Source organism: Onychomys torridus, chromosome 9 (genome assembly GCF_903995425.1).
Source record: "Onychomys torridus chromosome 9, mOncTor1.1, whole genome shotgun sequence".
NCBI lineage: Eukaryota > Metazoa > Chordata > Mammalia > Rodentia > Cricetidae > Onychomys > Onychomys torridus.
The window spans coordinates 91,132,723-91,154,054 of record NC_050451.1 but is presented as its reverse complement, the minus strand read 5'-3'; the positions used below and the strand labels follow the sequence as shown (position 1 = coordinate 91,154,054).

General features: G+C 38.3%; 1 protein-coding gene across 13 annotated transcripts in view; it reads left to right on the top strand.

Annotated features, from left to right (window-relative positions):
• The window catches only part of Mycbp2 (MYC binding protein 2), a 243,679-nt gene that overhangs the window by 6,737 nt on the left and 215,610 nt on the right, over positions 1-21,332 (top strand). For all 13 annotated transcript variants that reach the window (XM_036198612.1, XM_036198607.1, XM_036198616.1 and 10 more), the window contains exon 2: positions 12,043-12,118. In XM_036198612.1, the coding sequence (XP_036054505.1) occupies positions 12,043-12,118 (76 nt within the window). The remainder of the gene's footprint in view (positions 1-12,042; positions 12,119-21,332) is intronic.

Genomic DNA, 21,332 nt, shown 5'->3' with positions numbered 1-21,332 from the left:
GAATAGGAGCTCTGAATTGATTTATCTGTAAACTTTTGAACCTTTACATTTCCCTGAATTCTCTAGGACTGTAGAAGTGGCTGAATTATGACTAGAAAATGCCTGCTTGAAGACTATGCAGAAGTCTGTACTGCCTTTCCTGCACCGTCTATGACCTTCTCACTCTTGGCTGTAACAAACCAGTAAATAGAGTCAAGTTATAGTGAAACTTGCTTCAAGGCACTGGATCTGTTACAGAAAAAAAAAAAAAAAAAAAAAAAAAAGGACTATTCAAAGGAGTATGCACATGTACCTGTGCGCACACACACACACACACACACACACACACATACACACACACACACACACAGACACAGACACATATTTGTTCCTTAACTGAACTGAGATACTCTAAAGCACTATAACAGATACATACAACTGTCATGTTGTATTTGAATTTTTCAGAGGAAATACAACAGTGTCTGTTTCAAATCACTAGCTTGAAGTAGTTAATGGTTTTGACTTTAGCTAATAGTACATTCTTTTGATGGCATCCTATTTTTGCAAAGTTAGGCTTTTGTTTGGTTGTGATATAAATCAAGTATTGTCAGAAGTGGCCTGTTCAGTCTGACTCCATGTTTGAGAACTGTTACTGTGCCCAATAGCTGCCTTTTGCACAGGGATTGTTTTAGACTACAAATCCACTTAATACCAAAGGAGGACCCGTGAGATCTATTTATCTCATCATACACCACATGAGCTAGAAGCTGCTGATCTGATAGGGCATCAGAACTCTTTTGCTGGCAATACTGATGACAGTACCATGCCTTGAACACCATACTCTGCGAGGATGAGGGGACATCCTTTGGTATTCCCAAAAAGAACCGTTGGGAGTGGTTCTGTGCAACAGTGTTTTCAGTGATACATCTGGGGAGTTTGTGTTTCCTGTCTCTGTAGCCTGAGCAGTAGGAGTTAAGAGATACTGGTTCTTAGAAACATTTTAGAAAGAAAACACAGAAGACTTCAGTTATACTTGAAGCTATAGTTGGTGGGGCTCAGAGCTCCAAAGACGCCTTTCTTTGGGTGGAGCTTATGGAACTATCTGGAAAGTATTACTGTCAACACAACAGAGCACAGATGTTTGTCATATAATGATCCGCTCAGACTTTAGTAGTATTGTTATCCTCATAAAATGAAGTAGGTAATAATTATCATTTATTAAAAATTGCATAGGCTTGGTGTTTTTAAATATTTGATAGACTCCATCAGAGGCACTTAATGGTACACTTCCTCTCTTTAATGGCCTGATAGCTTGTTTCTTTTAATACTCAATAGTATCTGTCATCTGGAGGTGTCATGTTTATTCTCTGGGAGGGAATCTTGGCCACTCCTAAGTTTTGACAATTATGAATTAAACTCCTATAAACATCCATGTGCAGGTTTTTGTGTGGATATGTTTTCAGCTTCTTTGGGTAAATACGTTCCAGAATCTGTTAATTGTTGGATGATATGGTCAGGATATGTTTAGTTTTGTAGGAAATTGCCAAATTCTCTCCCCACGTAGCTGTACCGTTCTATATGTATGAAATGAAGCTTTCCGTAGTGTATGAGAGTTTGTGTTGCTCTGTGTTCTCACTGACATTTAATGTTGTCAGTGTTCTGGGATTTGGACATTCTGATTGAGGAATCTCATTGTCGTTTTTCATCTATTTTATTCTGAAAACACCTGCTGTAGAGCACCTTCTCAGGTGCTTATTTGTTATTTCTGTATCTGCTTTGGGGAAGTGTCAAGTGTGTATTCTCATCCCCCCCACCAAAATAGTTGTTTTGGTGTTGATGGATTTGAGAGCTCTTGAAAAGGTTAGATAATAGTCTTCTATGAGATTGTTTTTTGTAGATACTTTCTCCTAGTTTGTATCTTTTCCTTCTCATTTTATTTATTTATTTATTTTTTGGAAAGGAAGCATTTTTTTATTTTAATAAAGTTCTATCAATTTTTTTTTCCTGGTTCATGCTTTAGCATTTTATTTAAAAAAAACAAAAACAAAAACTGTTGCCATACTCTGGGCCATGCAGGGTTTCTCTTTTTACATCTTCTAAACATTGTATTGTTTTGTGTTTTGCATACAAGCTATATTTTCCATTTCAAATTAATTTTTGTGAAAGATGCAAGAGCTGTATTTAGATTCCCCTTTACTGGGTGTCTTGTTGTTACATCATCCTTTTTATTGCTTTGCTTTGCTCCTTTGCTAAATGGCATTTAACTATTTATGTGGGTCTATGGTTAGTTCCCCTGCTCTTTGTTCTGTTGGTGGTCTGTCTCTTGTTTCTAAAGCACTACACAGCTTTGATCACTGTAGCTTTATAGCAAATCTTCAAGTGAGATATTTACTGTTTTCTTTTTACATTGCTTAGCTATTATGGGTGTTGTCTCTCTCATAAACTTTTGAACATTTGTTCAAAAAGAATCCTATAACTAATCTACTAGGATATTTATTGATACTGTATTAGATCAATGGATTAATAGATTAGGAAGAGTAACATCTTGATAATAATATTGAGTCTTCCTGTCTGTCTATGGAATATTGTTTCTTTCATCAGAATTTTGCAGTTTTCCCCATTTAGAGCTTGTATGTATTTCATTAGATTTATACCTTCATATTTCATTGTTGAGAGTATAATATTTTTATATTCCACTTCGCTCCTGGTATATAGGAAAACAATTGATTTGTCTACTGACAACATAACATGTAACCATGCTATAATTTCCTTATTAGGTACAGCAGGGTTTTTTGTTTGTTTGTTTGTTTGTTTGTTTTTGTCTTTGTCCTTTTGTATTTCTGACATAGGCAGCCATATTATCTACAAATGAAAACAGTTTATTTCTTCTTTCCTAATTTGCATATTTTTTACTTTTCTTGTTTTATTGCATTAACTAGAGTTTTCTTAATGATACTGATAAAGAGTGGTTAAAGACCATGCTTTTGCATTGTTTCTGATCTTAGTGAGAAAGCTTGTAGTTTATCACTAAGTATGATGCTATCTGTAGGATTTTTTGTAGGTATTCTTCTTGCATGTTGAGGAAGTTGCTCTTGATTTACTGAGGACTTTTGTTACAAGTTGGAGATTGAATTTGTCAAATGCTTTTCCTACATCTATTGATATGACCATGTCAGATTAATTTTAGCCTATAATTTATCTTCAGATGATACACATGGAATCTCCTAAGTTGTTTAATGTTACTCAGGAGTATGTGTGTCTAGGGTTGACCACTGGGATTGGGTAACCTGTTGTGGAATGACTTGCGAGAGGCCTTGGTGGGTTTGAGCTGAGGAGACACACCATGTGGGCCTTGGCCAAGGGGTACAGTGGAAAGTTACTCACACCATGTAGGCATGCCATCCACATGGAAAGTTTTATTGGGAGAAAGGGAGAAGGGAAGGGAGGGAAGAAAAAAGGGAGGGAGGGAGGGAGGCAGGGAGAGAGAGAGAGAGAGAGAGAGAGAGAGAGAGAGAGCACACCTCACGGGAATAGAGCAAAAGAGGTGGGGAAGGTCAGTATGCTGGGCAGGTCTTCAAAGGGTGGGTCTGAATGCTAACATTCCCTAACATTCCTCCCTTTTTGATTATTATAGAAAGTTGAGTTATGGATAGCAAGGGGGGGGTGGGAGGATGAGGGTGCCAAAATATCGAGATTGCTTCCTGCTGATTTTGGGGTGAAGTTGGGAGGAGGAAGTTGGGAGTCATGTACAGCGGGAGGTGTGAGTGAAGAAGCATTAAGTTAGCTCTCATCCTGGAGACCCCTTGCGGGAGCAGAGAAGGTAGGTTACTAGAAAAAAAAAAGATTGTTATCATTAGCCTCATGAGTAGGGCTAGCCATGGGAAGAATGATAACTGCCAGAAAGAATGGAACAGAGAAGTGCCCCCTTGTTGTACAGAAGAGGCAAGGATGAATGAGTGAGACACAAGAGCAGATATGTCCTTCACTGGGACATCTTAGAAAACCAGGTTCCAGTTGCTGGGTAGGTGCCCGCTTGAGCCTGGAGAGGTGGTAGATACCAGCAGTGATGTTCCAGGAGCTTGGGGAAGTGGCATGCCAAATCAGGGGTACAGGAGCTATCACATCTGCTGTTTCTTTGGAAGTGGGAAATAACTTCATCTATCCCGTAAAAGTGTCGACAAACTAGGAGATAATGGAGTTTTTATAAGTGGGCATGTGGGTGAAGTTAATGTGCCAGTATTCACCTGGTTGCTGTCCTCTGTTGGTGCAGCAGCTGGTGGTGTATCTGGAGGGTCTTTGGGGGTCTGGCCTTGGCAGGAGTCTGGCAGGAGGGGTGGATCTGTGCAGCAACCTGTGTCTGTAAAACAACTGGAACAGATTTACATCTTAGTGTCATAGCAAAAGCTATGGCTTTAGGTTTAAAGGCATGAACATTTTTAGGGCCTGGTTTCAGCCCAGTGAAACACATCTTTAAATCTATAACCAGAGGAAATTTACTGAATGAAGTGGTTTGTAACTAAATGTTTTCTTGTGTCCTGCCTGGTCCGTAGCCACTTGACCCAAGTCAACACACAGAGGCCTATGTGTGCTTGGCTATTAGCTCAGGCTAACTACTGACTAGCTCTTGCACTTAAACTCAGCCCACTTCGGTTAATCTATATGTTGCCATGTTTTCCATGGTTTTACTTGTGTGCCATTACATGCTGCCCCCTGAATGGAGGGCTGGCGTCTCCTGACTCAGCCCTTCTCTTCCCAGAATTCTCTTTGTCTGTTTATCCTGCCTATATTTCTTGCCTGGCTACTGGCCAATCAGCTTTTTATTTATCAGCCAATCAGAACAACACATTCACAGCCTACAGACCATCCCACAGCACCTCCCCTTTTCTGTCTAATCAAAAAGGAAGGGTTTAACTTTAACATAGTAAAATTACATATAACAAACAGTTATCAAGCAAGAATTAAAGTTACAATATCTAGTCTATTTGTATTTGGTAAAATTAAAGAAAATATTTTACCTATCCTATATTTGTGAGTCTAAAGTCTTATATCTAATTTATCTTTTATCATTACCAAGGAAAATTAAAAAAATAGGATAGTATAGATATGATAGGATAAAAGAGTGAACTAATGAACCTACTTTTTTTTTTTTTTTAAAGATTTATTTATTTATTATGTATACAGAAGAGGGCACCAGATCTCATTACATATGGTTGTGAGCCACCATGTGGTTGCTGGGAATTGAACTCAGGACCTCTGAAAGAGCAGTTGGTGTTCTTAACCACTGAGCCATCTCTCCAGCCCTTGAACCTACTTTTAAAGAGCAACAACTTGTTTAAAATGTTTTACATTGCTATGGATTTTAGTTTATTGATACAAATTTAAAGCTAATTTTCTTACACTGTATGTATATTTCTACTCTTGTTTAGGGATTATGTTTTATGTAACTCATTTAAATTGTAATGGATAATTAAGAAATACAGATTAGTAATTGGTCATCCATGAGAATCAAACTCATAGTCATGTTAAGTTTTCTAGGTATGCATAAATATAATTCAGTTAGGTAGGTAATCTTCAAACACTTCAAAGACCTATAGAATATGGTATTTAAAATGTTTTAAAAACTTAGACTGTCTGGACAGTGAGACATGTTTGCTCCTGGCAGCACCGATTTATTTCAAAGAGAAAGATGGGCGTCGCAGATACTCCATATGGAGTTTATCTTCTTCTTGGCAAAAATAGCCATTTGAGCAAGAAACTGTTCTTGCCTGGACTGCTTGACAAAATGTTGTATGGACTGGACATGCAGGACCCATAGAAAGGTGACCACTGAACTTTGCAAGACAAGATGGTCCTTCAGGTTCCTGCTTCACAGAAGAAACTGCCAGACATTCTACAGAACACAGTGACTGAGAGACTAGACCTATGGGCTAAAGATGGATGTCCCAGTGCTGCAGAGGAGCTTTGGGTGACTGTCCAGGCACACAACTGTCTTTTTTATTTATCAACCAATCAGAGCAACACATTCACAGCATACAGAACATCCCACAGCAGTGGTTGAGTGAGTGAAGAGGGAGGAGGGTACCCTCTCCAATGCTAGCCTGTCTCTAAAAGCTGGGACCAGTGAAGTCCACAGAAATTTAAAGAGTGTCTGTAGTCAGTGCTCTATTAGTTTATCAAAATTGCATTTATCAGTGCTAAAACTTTGAACCTCCAGAAGTTACATCTGAAACCAGTTTTATCCTGTACCATGGAGCCTGTGAATGAGGCACACTTGCCTGTACTTTTTGACAGGAAATTTACTAATGAGCTACCAAGGTGCTACACCCTTGGGGATCTGGGGAGAGCTGTAAAACTGGCAGGTCTATTAATACCTGGTAATCAAACATCATAAGATCTGAGAAGGATAAGTAAATAAGCAGAAGTGAGACAGTTTTCCAGATACCTAGGTAGCAATCCCAAGTCTCTACATAGTCTTTGAGGGGACACAAGTCCCAGAAGTAGTATTGCTTTTAGCTAGCTGCCAAGCCCTGAAGATCTGACAGATTTTTTTGTGGAGTAGAAATTTGGGAAGATGGACTTATTGTCTTGGCAGGCGGGACAATTGATCCTCGTTCCTCCAGTTATTCGCAGTCTGACAGGATCTCAGTAGCAGTGTAAGGCAGCTGTCACACCCCAATCCATCCTCCAGGTGTAAGTTCCTCTATAGCCAGCTGTCTTCTTGCAGAAGATACAGGATGCTGCCAGGAGCTGATATGTCTCTCTATCACAAAAAGCTTTTATATGAAATGCCATATTCTCAGATCTCTACAGGTGTTTGAGGACCGTGGGAACAAAATCTGTTAGGTATATCTAAATTAAGTAAATGTTTAGGCGTAACTTTGAGAGCATATATAAGTTAAATCTGGATATACAGGTTTCCCAATTACAGCTTAATAAAGTTAGCAAAGACAAGGGGACTAGATATACCTTCTTGTACTGTTATTTTTACGGTCTTGTAATTCTGATCTTACAGACAGATTATAATCCTGAATTATTTATATAAAAATAATAATTTCTTAAGGCCATTTAATACCTCTTTAATTCTTCATAAAGGTCAAGGGTCTTATTGCAGAACCATTTTAGTTAATCTGGTCTGGGCCCAGTTTCCTAGTATATCAATGGGCATTATAGACAGACATTTTGTCACCTATGCTAGGGAGTTTTCCTTTAGTTTAGCCTGTTTTGGGGCTGGGATGATGTACTGTCTTCTGTAGCTGCTTTAAGCTGAAATGAGGTGTAGGTGGTCAGAACCCAACAAGATTGAAAAGCTAGTTAAAAGTAAGGAGGGAATTTGGGCATTGGGGCATTTATCAGAAGCATCTGATTTGACACAGCTGGAAACAAGGAGCATTTATATCAGCTGAGTTGTTCCATATCAGATTTTAGTAAATCCATGGCCTACAGGTTCAAGTCAGCAGGTTGCAGTTAGCAACTCTGCTTAGATGTGTCTGCCAGCCAAATGGAAACCTGTGGAGACAAGTTCAAACTAGGAACAGAAGTTAAAATTTATGAATTTATTTGGAACTTTTAGGACAGGTGGGGAAAAAAGCTGTATTTTTATTTTATAAAAGGACATGAAAGTTTTAGATATATTAGTATTATCAATCAATATTGAAATCCAAATCATAGAAAAGCAAGTAATGGATATCTAGGCTCATACCTTTGAGTCTTGACAAAATTACAGATTTGGGTAAAAGGTATTTTTAAACATTTTAAACAATTTTAATCAAATTTTGTTTAGAGAGCGCCTACTACAGATTGGACAGAGATGTCTTTGGCCTGATGAGAAGTTTAAGTTTATATTTAGAAGACAACCAAAGAAAATTTAAAATCTTGAGCTTGTAATCCAAGCAGTATCAGAATTCTATTAATGTTAAAATCTGAACTTTTGAAATCTTAATATAACAATATCATGGAAGGGGAAAGTAATCTGAAGCATTTAAATCATTTATTTATATTTTTGTAATTGGTATTTATATCTTAAATCAATTTTTGAGACCCTCAAAGTGTGCATGGACTTTTGTCTTAGAATTTTTTTTTTTTTTAAATCAGAGACCTAGTAGCTTTAGAAAAAGTAAGTCTTGATTTTTTTATCTATAAAATGAGCTGGCAGATGGCCATAGCTTTATAAATTTAAATATATTAAAAACTGTCCATAAGAAAATAATTAAAATCTCTCAGATGTCTTCCTGTAATATCAAAAATAAAGTACACTCTTAAGAAGAAGAAGGAGGAGGAAGAGGAGGAGGAGGAGGAGGAGGAGGAGGAGGAGGAGGAGGAGGAGGAGGAGGAGGAGGAGAAATAGCTAACTTTCTAACAAGGCAAATAAAACTTTTCCACAAACTCTCAAACATTTTAGTGTTGCTACCCTATCTTGGCATGGGAGAAGCCCCATCTACCAGCATGGGAGGAGGGTTTTTTATAGGTATTTGATTTACAGCAGTTGTGAACCATCATGCAGGTGCTGAGGAATCAAACTTGGGTCCTCTGCAAGATCACCAAATGTTTTAAGTGCTGAGCCATCTCTCCAGCCCTTAATGTATTTAAGATATTTACCTCACTTTAAACACATTTTATTTTTCACTTTTACCATACCTTCACAAGTATGAAGTTCTTTTTGTGAAAATAAAAGAAAATGTTTTATAAGCCCAATTATAGACATTTTTCTTGGAGCTTTTGTTGATTTGGGATTTAAAGTCTTAAATCACCAGAAAATCCAAAATGAATTGTTGGTCTATAAGATTGGTTTCTGGAGTCTATTTTTAGATATCATGAAAAAAATGGTTAGCTCTTAAATATAGTTAGGTGTTAGGATGTTACGTTACTGACAAAAATAGTTTCATTTTCCAGTGCTGGATACAAGTTCCCTTTGTATAATCCCCCCTAATAGAGGCTCTTTAAAAACCCTCTGCATCTAAAATGCAAATTGAAGTGGCAGAGGTGGCCGTAGCCAGATGTTGGAAGAGGATGTTTTAGACGATGTTAGTGTTTTAGACTGTCTTAAGGGAATTGAGAAGACACTGTTTTAAGTGGAAGAATTGCCTACTTAGATGTATGTCTACAAAGTGACCTGGGTTCTTTTGTGAAGAATGGATTGAAGGGGGTCGGGGATGGTGGTGGTGGTGGTGGGAGGTGTGGATGTACAGAACTGTTTAGTGTTGCCATGGTGCTAGAGGTCATTTATTAGAGTAGCTGAAGTAGAGATTCTGTGGACATAAACAAGAGCTATTATAAGATAGAACTGTCTAGTTTTTGTGATTATTTTGATGGGAAGCAACTTTTCATATGCTAATTGCCCCTGTCCATCTTATATCCATCCCTTTAGTAACTTGAAATGAAGCCTACTTTTCTTTTTAGCAGATTAACTATTACCTGACTTTTTTATTTGGAAATAGCCTTCCTGGCCTACAGATGACCTAGTTAAATTTTTTTCTTTCTTTCTTTCTTTCTTTCTTTCTTTCTTTCTTCCTTCCTTCCTTCCTTCCTTTCTTTCTTCCTTCCTTCCTTCCTTTCCTTTCCTTTCCTTTCCTTTCCTTTCCTTTCCTTTCCTTTCCTTTCCTTTCCTTTCCTTTCCTTTCCTTTCCTTTCCTTTCCTTTCCTTTCCTTTCCTTTCCTTTTATCATTTTTGGCTTTAGAAAAAGGCTTTAATGATTGCATAAGTCTGTGGGGGGGGGGTCACAAGTCCATGATTAATTGTTATTGCCTCTGTGAGCCCTACTCTCTTACTTTGGTTAGTTATTTTGTTGTTGTTAAAATTTTTTCATGTAATACATTTTGATGGTATTTTCCTCTCTTTTAACTCCTCCAAGTTTTACCGACCCCACCCAACTTCATCCACTCAAGTTCATGTTCTTACTCTCAAAACAAGTAAAACCAAAATGTGGTTGGTTACTCCCATGACATTTGTGCCAAAATGTTCATCAGCTGGTGAATGGATAATAAAAATTTATGCAATGGAATATTATTCAGCTAGCAACAGTCATCCTGATTGAGGTAACCCAGATCCCAAAGACAAATACTTCATATTTTCTCCTATATGTGGATACTATCTTTCAAGCTTTAGATGTGTGTATTTCAATCTGAATAACCACAAAGGTTAGGTAAGATAAAGGGACCAGGGAATGGAGGGAATTTATTTTCCTCTTTGCCACTGCTTCTATCATAGTAGGTATAAGAGCTTAAGAGCTTGACTTCAACATCTATAATTATTATTGTGATTGTCTTAACCCCTCCTCATCTTCTGCCCCATCTTCCTCCTATTCAGTTCCTGCACCTCCTCTTTTACTATTTTTAAATCATTACATTCATCTATTTGTTAATACTCTCCCTCTCCCTGTCTCTCTCTCTGTCTCTCTCTGTCTCTCTCTCTCTCTCTCTCTCTCTCTCTCTCTCTCTCTCTCTCTCTCTCTCTCTCTCTCTCTCTCTCTCTCTCTCTCTCTCTCTCTCTCTCTCTCTCTCTCTCTCTCTCTCTCTCTGTGTGTGTGTGTGTGTGTGTGTGTGTGTAGTCAGAGAACAATGTGTGGAAGTTGGATTGAAACTTGGGTCACTGAGCTGTCCTACCAGTTCACCTTTCTATTTTTGTTTTGTTTTGTGACAGTATCTCTCTGTGTAGCACAGGATGTCCTCACATTTCTGATTCTCCTGCTATATCCTTATGAAAACTATGAAGTCTGGGATTATAGGCAGAGAACCACCATGCAGGCCTCCTTTTTTTTTTTTTTTTTTTTTTTTATTAGAGTAGTAGCAGTCTCTTACTAGATAGTTAAATTGTGCTTTCCAGTTAAGTCTCTGCTCTCCTCCACAGCAAAAACTGTCTTTGTTCTTTTATGTTTGGTACCTAGGAATGTATTTGTCAGCATAGTAAGCTTTCAGAATATGGAGTTGTGTGAAAATGAAATATTTGCCCAGCCTCTTATTCCTCCTCTTTTATTCTTTCCGGCTTTGGGCGAAGACAGGGAGAAAGGACATCTTTCTCTAAGTTACTCACAAGGTTCTTTACCTAATGCAAAGATCAGGCTTAGGGCCGAGACACTTTGAAATAGCTACTAAAGATGTGAGCTCAGATTTCCTTTTCTTTTAAACCTTGATTTTTATTTTATGTGTCTTGGTATTTTACCTACATATATGTTTGTATATACAGTGCCTACAGAGATTGAATGAGGGTGTCCAATGCCCTGGCACTGGAGTAACTTATGGTTGTGAGCTGTCATGTGGGTCCTGGGAATTAAACCCTAGTCTTCTGGAACAGCAGCCAATTCTCTTAACCACTGAGCCATCTCTCCAGCCCCTCAAGGTTTTCTTTATATTAGTAGTGATTTAATAAAACATTACTTGAACCTTTCTGCATTGCAGCTTTCATTAGCATAAAGAACGCGTTTTCTGTTATTTATTAACGTAGCCACTGGTGAAATAAGTTTGTCCTTTTAAAATATTTACTCTGTGTGTTCATGAACATGTGTGCATGTGTGTGCAAGCATGCTACAGCATACATGTGAATTTCAGAGACAGCTATTCTGGTACCATGTGGGATTTATGGGTTGAACTCAGGTTGCCAGATTTAATGGCAGCCATCCCTGCCCACCCATCATGAGCATCTGGTTGGCCTTGAAGAAAGATTAAAAACAAACAAACAAACAAAAACCTTCATTTAATTCCTCAAATGCTTTGCTTTTATAAAAGGCTTTATACAATCCTTTTTGTAATTATTTATTTAATACGTATTTCCTGTCCTTTAAAAAAAAAAATTTCAAGGCAGGATTTCTCTGTGTATCCCTAGCTGTTCTGGAACTTGCTCTGTAGACCAGGCTGGCTTCGAACTCAGAGATCCACCTGCCTCTGCTGGGGTTAAATGCATGCACCACCACTGCCCAGCTTTAAATGTTGTATTCTTAAAAGCTACTTTAATACTAGTATCTATATGTATATTGCTTTATAGAAGCTGTAAGAAATATGCAACTCTCTATTAAAATGCATGTTTTCAGTGTCTTAATGTAAATATTTATAATATTTGCACTTTTGTTTTAGGAATAAGAAAATTTTAAATAAGAAGAAATTGAAACGAAAACAGAAGAGCAAATCAAAAGCAAAGACAAGAAGCAAGGTAAAGTTGCGAGCAATGTGTTGACATAGTAACTGGAACAAAAATGAAAAGACTTAAAAATAGGAGTGTAATTGGCAAGTAGTTATGTCCTATGTGCTAAAAGTAAATTTTGAATTTATTCTTTGAAAATTTTATGTCTGTTACTCCCAGGACCCACGTGCTTGAGAGGCAGAGGCAGGCGGATCTCTATGAGTTCATGAGTACCTGGGTTTGGATGCCAGTACTCGTGTGTTAGCTAACAACCATCCATAACTCCAGTTCCAGGAGGTCTGATGCCCTCTTCTGATCTCACCAGGCACCAGGCAGTCATGTGGTGTAGGTACATACATGCAGCAAAACACTCATACACATAAATAAATCTTAGAAAACAAAAACCACACAAGTTATTTTACAGTTTTGTAATTCAAGACAGATCTCACTGGATTAAAATCAAGAAGTTAGTGAAGCTGTCTTTCTTGTAGAGGCTCTAGAAGGGCACACATGGACTATCATTTCCAGTTCTGTAGACTGCTTCATTCCTTATCCCATGGCTTCTGGGACATATCAAAGACAGCGCTAGCTGTGTTCTTCTGCCTGTCTCCTTATGGCACACTTCTGCTGAGTCTCCTTCTTGGATTGCCCTGTCTCTCTCGTTAATGTACGAAACACCTTTGTGAACACATTGGCCATGTAGAGAATTTATCACAGTTTTCCTAGCAAGGTTCTTAATGCAGTCACATCCACAGAGTCCCTTTTGACATGTGAAGGTGTAATATTCTCATGGGGTCTTGGAACGTAATGTAGTTTTCTTGGAGGGCATTTCTTTCTCTATCAGACCCCTCTTGTATATTTATTATACTTTTTTCCTAACAAAATGCTGTTCTCTATAAATCTGTTTTCTTCTTCCTTGAAAATGAAATATCTGTTGAAGGGATTTTAACAAGAGCAAACTGATAATAATAGACATCAGTGATAATTTTAAATGGACCTTGCATAAATAGACTTCACCATTTTTTTGTCAAATAATTTTCTAGTTTCCCACTGTAGCTATTTAAATCTTTGCCATTTTCTTCAGGCTTCTGATATTGGTATCTAAATTGACTTTTTTTCCAGTGTAAATCAAATCTGTTATGCAGGAAAATTCCTCAGCTTCCTGACAGCTAATGTCAGGAGTCTTTTTAAAAGTAGAGTTTGAGGTAGGATTTAAAACTCACACTATGGTTTTGAAAGATACCATATACATAAACTCATACTATAGTCAAGGTTCAGAACCTTACCATTCTCTCCAAAGACTTTTCTCATTTCCTGCTGCATGCCTTATGTCACTACAGATGTCTCCTTGTTTTCTAGAATGTAAAATAAATGTGGTAGTTCAGCGTGTTCTCTTCTGTATCTTAGCTCCTATCTCTCAATAGGGATTTTGTCTTCACCTTGTTTTCTATATATCAGTAGTTCATTCCATCATATATCTGTCAGTATATGACAAACCCAGTTGCATTACATATGTTCAGCACATGGTATTAGCTTCTTAGCTTTTTGTCCCTACAGTTAGTGCATAGGGTTTCTCACTATGATTTTAGCATGTGTGTCTTGATAACTAGTGATGTGAACATTTCTTTATCTTTGTTATTTTTTAATAGACTTAATTCACTTTACTTTTTTTTTTTTTAAATATAAAAACCCTTACATGGTGGCCACAGCTGGAGCCTGGGTCCTCTGAACAGAGACTCTGGTGTGCATTTTCACAAGATGGTCAGTGAATTCCTGATAAGGAGACGTAATGAACACAGTCTGTTTCCAGAGGTCAGGGGTCAGGTAGCTATCGATAGGTCTTATAGATGGCATCAAAGGTGGCCTTGGCAAAGATGCCAAAGGTGGCAGTGCAACCCATGGCTGATGTGTAACAGTCATCAATACTAGCCATCATTAGTAGCTTGTTGGGGCTCACGAACAGAGATTATGCCAGTGCCTCTGAGGGCAGAGATGAGATGCATCAACAAAAAGGAGACACAATGGCCTGTCACTTTGCATGGAAAAGTATAGGGCTTGTCAATCTTGTTTGTAGCCTCTCTGCACAGGGACAATGGAAAGCTTGGCCAAGATGATGGCCCCTAGATAGCAGTGGCACATAACACCAAGATCATCGTGACCATTGTAGTCCTCAATAGTGACAAAGCCTTGAACCTAGTCCACTGGCCAGCCTGAGTCTGCTTCTGCACTGGCATGATCTTTAGAACCTCATCCTTTAGGGATATATCCAGGGGGGGAAAAAAAAAAATCTATAATCCCAGATTCCTTAATGGTCAGAGAAAACAGGTAGATCTCTCCCAGGGATTGATGTTCATGTCCTTAGCCGGGGGGGCCCAGCTTGGTGACAGGGATCCACTCCTTGTCTTTGCTTTATCTCCACGAGCCCCATGGACTCAGCCATGATTGTGGCCGCTAAGACCATTGCTGAATCCTCTGCAGGAACCTCTGTGGCCTCTTAATCCTGGGCCCTGGGTCCTCTGGGCCTTCCCGCTGTACCAGAGTCATCTACCATTTGTTGTTTTCTTGAAGAAGAAGCACGAACATTTCTTTATGTGTCTTTGACTATTCATTTTTTTAATTGTAAAATGCTCAGATCTTGCTTACTCCTTTTATTACTATTTTCTTATTATTGAGTTGTCACTATTCTTTGTATATTCTACATATCAGTATTCCAAAAATTTTATCCTCTTCTGTGACTCACTTTTTTTTTAATTTCCCCACCCTACATGATACTCCCCACCTGATCTCTCTGCAACTCACATCCCCACCCACTCCCAGTCCATCCATAACATCTCTTCTATGTCCCTCTTCCAGGGAGGTAAATGCCTTCCCCACTAGACCCCTCTTTACCTAAACTCTTTCTAGGTCTGTGGATTGTATCTTTGTTATCATTTACTTAATGGCCACTTATAAGGGAATACATAACATATTCATCTTTCTGATCTGGGTTACTGTTGTGGGATATTTGTACATTGTGTGAAGATATATTGCTGTGATTGGTTTAATAAAGAGCTGAACAGCCAATACTTAGGCAGAAGGTATAGGCGGGACTTCCAGGCAGAGTGAGAGGAAGTAGGATATGAATCTAGGTGCAAGAGAGACACCATAGAGATGGCTAACGAGATGGACATACAGAGTGGGAGGGAGATAAAGGCCATGTGGTAGAACGTAGATTAATAAAATTATTGATTGATTTAAGTTATAATAGCTAATGGGTCAAGCCTAAGCTAAGGCTGAGTTTTCATAATTAATAGTAAGTCTCCTTATAATTATTTGGGAGCGGGCTGGGAGCACAGAGAAAGACTCATTAGAGGTTACCTCACTCAGGATCATTTTTTCTAGTTTCATCCATTTGTCTGCAGATTTCATTGTTTCACTTTTTTAAAAATAGGTATATAAACTCCATCATGTAAATGTACCACAATTTCTTTGTTCATTCTTCTGTTGAGGGACATCTAGGTTGTTTCCAGTTTCTGGCTATTATGAATAGACATAATGAACATAGTTGAACAAATGTTCTTGTAGGATGGAGTGACCTTTGGGTATATGCCCAGGAATGTTATAAGCTAGTTCTTGAGGTAGATTGATTCCCAACTTTTTAAGGAATCAACATATTGATTTCCATAGTGGCTGTACAAGTTTGCACTCATACCAGCAATGGAAGTGTGTTCCCCTTGCTCAATCTCCTTGTCAGCATGAATTGTCACTTGTGTTATTGATTTAAGCCATTCTGACAGGTGTAAGATGGAATTTCAAACTAGTTTAAATTTAAATTTCCCTGATAGCTAAGGATGTTGACCATTTAAGTGTTTCTAAGCCATTTGCGATTCCTCTCTTGATAATCCTCTGTGTTTAGAATGTACCACACTTTTATATTGGATATTATTTTTGTCTCGTTTCTTGATTTCTGTATATATTTTTAATACTAGTCCTCTATGGGTATGTGGAGTTGGTAAAAATCTTACACATTCTGTAGGCTGCTTCTTTATCCAGTTGATAATACTCTTTGCCTTTCAGAAGCTTTTCAGTTTCATGAAATCTCCTTTATTAACTGTTAATCTTAGTACCTGCATTTATCAGGGTTCTATTCAGAAAGTTGTTTCCTGTGGCATTGTGTTCAAGGCTATTTTCTGCTTTCTGTTCTATTAGGCTCTCTGTGTCTGACTTTATATTGAGGCTATTTGGTGTTGTTTTGTGCAGGATGATAAATAGGGATTTATTTGGATTCTACATGCAGACATCCATTTTGACCAACACTATTTATTGACGATGCTGTCTTTTTTTCTAGTGTGTATTTCTGGCTTCTTTATCAAAATCAGGTGTCATGTATATGGACTTATGTCTGGGTCTTCAATTTGATTCTATTGATCAACGTGTCTGTTTTTATGCCAATATCTTATGGGTTTTATTACTATCGTTCTGTAGTACAACTTGAAATTAGGGATGATGATACCTCCAGCAGTTCTTTTATTGTTAAGGATTGTTTTAACTATCCTGGGTTTTTTGTTTTTCCATTTGAAGTTGAGAATTGTCGTGTTAAACACTATAAAGAATTGTGTTGGAATCTTGATGGGGGATTGCATTGAATCTGTACATGTACATGGTACATTAATCCTACAGATATATGAACATGGAAGATCTTTCTGTCTTCTGATATCTTTTTTAATTTCTTTTTTCAAAGACTTGAAGATTTTATCATATAAGTCTTTAACTTGCTTGGATAGAATTACCCCAAGATATTTTATATTATTTGAGGCTATTGTAAAAGATATTGTTTACCTGATTTCTTTCTCAGTCCGTATGTCATTTGTATGATTTTTTTTTTAAATCTTGTATTAATCAGCTACTTTGCTGAAAGTGTTTATCAGCTATAGAAGTTCCCTGGTGAAATCTTTTAGGGTTACTTATATAGTATATCATTTGCAAATAGCCATACTTTGACTTCTTTTCCAATTGTGTTGATCTCCTACAGTTGTCTTTTTTCTCTAGCTAAGATTTCAAGTACTATATTGAATATATATGGAGAGAGTGGACAACCTTTTCTTGTTCCTGATTTTAGTGGAATTTCTTTGAGTTTCTCTCTATTTAATTTGATGTTGGCTATGGGCTTGCTGTAAATTGCCTTTATTATATTGAATATGTCACTTGTATCCCTAATCTCTCTGGACCCTTTATCATGAAAGGGTTTTGGTTTTTGTCAGAGACCTTTTCTGAATCTAATGAGATGATCATGTGTTTATTTTCTTTTAGTTTGTTTATATGGTGGATTATATTTACTCATTTTTGTATATTGAACTATCCCTGATTGTCTGGGATAAAGCCTACTTGATCATAGTGGATGATCTTTTTAGTGTTCTTGGATTTGGTTTGCAAATATTTTATTGAGTATTTTTGTGTCAATGTTCATAAGAAAAATCAGTCCTTAATTCTCTTTCTTTGTTGGGTCCTTATTTGGTTTGGGTATCAGGGTAACTGGCCTCATAAAACAAAGTTGGCAATGTCCCTTCTGTTTCTATTTTGTGGGATAATTGGGGGAGTATTGGCATTAACTCATCTTTGAAAGTCTGGTAGAATTCTTCACTAAAACCATCTGGCTCTGTGTGGCTTTTTGGGGAGTAAGGGGAGACTTTTAATGACTTCTATTTCACTAGGGATTATAGGTCTGTTTAAATTATTTTTTTCATTTTTCTTTATTAAGAAATTTTCTACTCACTGCACATACTATCCACAGATCCTCATTCCTCACTCCTCCCCTCCCAGGCTTCTTTCCCAAGCCACCCCGCATCCCCATATCCCCCAAATTGAGGTCTCCATGGGGAGTCAGCAGAGCCCAGCACACTGAGCCTAAGCAAGTCCAAGCCCCCTTCCCACTGCATCAAGGCTGTGCAAGGTGTCACACCAAAGGCACCAGATTCCAGAAGCCTGCCTATAGACCAGGGACAGATCCCGATCCCCCTGCCTGGGTGCCCCCCAAACAGTTCAAGCCAAACCATTGTCTTCTGTATCCAGAGGACCTAGTCCAATTCCATGGGGGCTCCACTGCTACCAATCCACAGTTGATGGGCTTCCACTAGTGTGGCCGGTCTTCTCTGCACATCCTCCCATCATGATCTCCACGTCCCTCGCCTGGAGTATCTCTCCTCTCTCTTATCAATTGGATTCCAGGAGCTCAGCCTGGTGTCTGGCCATGGATCTCTGTATCTGCCTCTATCAGTCACTGGACAAAGGCTCTATGATGACAGCTAGATTATTTGCTAGGCTGGTCACCAGAGTAGACAGGTCCAATTATCCTCTGGATCACTGCCAGGAGACCAAGGAAGGTTCAACTTTGTGAATTCCTGAGAGCCTCCCCAGCACCCTGCCTCTTCCTATTCCCATGATGGCCTCATTTATCATGTTATCTTCCTCCCTGTCCTCCCACTCTGTCCCTGTTCCAGCTTGACCTTCCCATTTCCCTATGTTCTCACACCCCCCCACAGACTGCTTGCCCTCTGCCACCCCCCCACACCCACTCCACTTATGCAGATCTCATCCACTTCTCCTTCACAGCGTCATCCATGTGTCCCTCCTAGGGTCTTTCCCTGTTAGCTAGCCTCTCTGGAGTTGTGGGTTGCAGTCTGGCCATCCCTTCCCTCACATCTAGTATCCACTTATGAGTGAGTACATACTATGTTTGTCCTTCTGAGTCTGGGTTACCTCACTCAAGATGGTATTTTCTAGTTCCATCCATTTGCCTGCAGATTTCATGATATTATTGTTTTTTACTGCTGAGTAGTACTCCATTGTGTATATGGCCATATTTTCTTTATCCATTCTTCAGTTGAGGGGCATCTAGGTTGTTTCCAGGTTCTTGCTATTATGAATAATGCCACTATGAACATAGTTGAGCATGTGTCCTTGTGGTAAGATTGAGCATTCCTTGGGTATATGCCCAAGAGTGGTATAACTGGGTCTTGAGCAAGACTTATTCCCAATTTTCTGAGAAACTGCCATACTGATTTCCAGAGTGGCTGTACAAGTTTGCATTCCCACCAACAGTGGAGGAGTGTTCCCTTTGCTCCACATCCTCTCCAACATAAGCTGTCTTCAGTGTTTTTGATCTTAGCCATTCTGACAGGACTAAGATGGCATCTCAAAGTTGTTTTGACTTGCATTTCCCTGATGACTAAGGATGTTGAGCAATTCCTTAAATGCCTTTCAGCCATTTGAGATTTCTTCTGTTGAGAATTCTCTGTTAAGTTCTGTAGACCATTTTTAGTTGGATTGTTCAGTATTTTGATGTCTAGCTTTTTGAGTTCTTTATATATTTTAGAGATCAGACCTCTGTCAGATGTGGGGTTGGTGAAGATCTTTTCCCATTCTGTAGGCTGTCGTTTGGTCTTATTGACCGTGTCCTTTGCTCTACAAAAGCTTCTCAGTTTCAGGACATCCCATTTATTAATTGTCGCTCTCAGTGTCTGTGCTACTGGTGTTATATTTAGAAAGTGGTCTCCTGTGCCAATGCATTCAAGACTACTTCCTACTTTCTCTTCTATCAGGTTCAGAGTAACTGGATTTATGTTGAGGTCTTTGATCCACTTGGGCTTGAGTTTTGTGCATGGCGACAGATATGGATCTATTTGCAATCTTCTACATGTTGACATCCAGTTATGCCAGCACCATTTGTTGAAGATGCTTTCTTTTTTCCACTGTACAGTTTTGGCTTCTTCTTTGTTGAAAATCATATGTTCATAGGTGTATGGATTAATGTCAGTAATTTGATTCCATTTGTCCACATGTCAGTTTTTAATGCCAGTATCAAGCTGTTTTTATTACGGTAGCTCTATAGTAGAGCTTGATGTCGGGGATCGTGATGCCTCCAGAGGTTGTTTTATTGTACAGGATTCTTTTGGCTATCGTGGGTTTTTTGTTTTTCCATATGAAGTTGAGTATTATTCTTTCCAGATCTGTGAAGAATTGTGTTGGTAATTTGATGGGGATTGCATTGAATCTGTATATTTCTTTTGGTAAGATTGCCACTTTTACTATGTTGATTCTACCTATCCATGAGCATGGGAGCTCTTTCCATTTTCTGACATCTTTCAATTCCTTTCTTCAGAGACTTAAAGTTCTTATCATACAGGTCTTTCACTTGCTTAGAGTGACCCCAAGGTATTTTATTATCATTTGTGGCTATTGTAAAGGGTGATGTTTCTCTGATTTCTTTCTCCGCCCCTTTTTCATTTGTATATAGGAGGGCTACAGGTTTTTTTTGAGTTAATCTTGTATCCTGCCACCTTACTGAAGGAGTTTATCAGCTATAGGAGTTCCCTGGTAGAATTTTTGTGGTCACTTAATGTATACTATCATATTGTCTACAAATAATGAAAGTTTGACTTCTCCATTTACAATTTGTATCCCCTTGATCTTCTTTTGCTGTCTTATTGCTCTGGCTAGAACTTCAAGTACTATATTGAATAAGTATTGGGAGAGGGGACAGCCTTGTCTTGTTCCTGATTTTAGTGGAATTGTTTTGAGTTTCTTTCCATTTAATTTGATGTTGGCTGTCGGCTTTCTGTAAATTGCCTTTATTATGTTTAGATATGTTCCTTGTATTCCTGATCTCTCTATCATCCTTATCATGAAGGGGTGTTGGATTTTGTCAAAGGCTTTTTTAGCATCCAATGAGATCATGTGGATTTTTCTTTGAGTTTGTTTATATGGTGTATTACATTGACAGATTTTTGTATGTTGAACCAACCTTGTATCCCTGGAATGAAGCCTACTTGGTCATGGTAGATAATTTTTTTGATGTGTTCCTGCATTCGGTTAGCCAGTATTTTATTGAATATTTTTTGCATCAATGTTCATGAAGGAGATTGGTCTGTAAATGTCTTTCTTTGTTGCATCTTTGTGTGGTTTGGGTATCAGAGTAACTTTAGCCTCATAAAAAGAATTGGGTAATGTTCCTTCTGTTTCTATGATGTGGAACAATTTGAAGAGTATTGGTATTAGCTCTTCTTTGAAGATCTGGTAGAATTCTGCACTGGAACCATCTGGTCCTGGGCTTTTTATTTTTCTTTGGGAGACTTTTAATGACCATTTCTGTTTCCTTAGGGGTTATTGGTCTATTTAAATAGTTTATGTGGTTTTGATTTAACTTTGGTATGGGGTAGCTATCCATTTCTTTCAGATTTTCCAATTTTGTGGAGTACAGGTTTTTGAA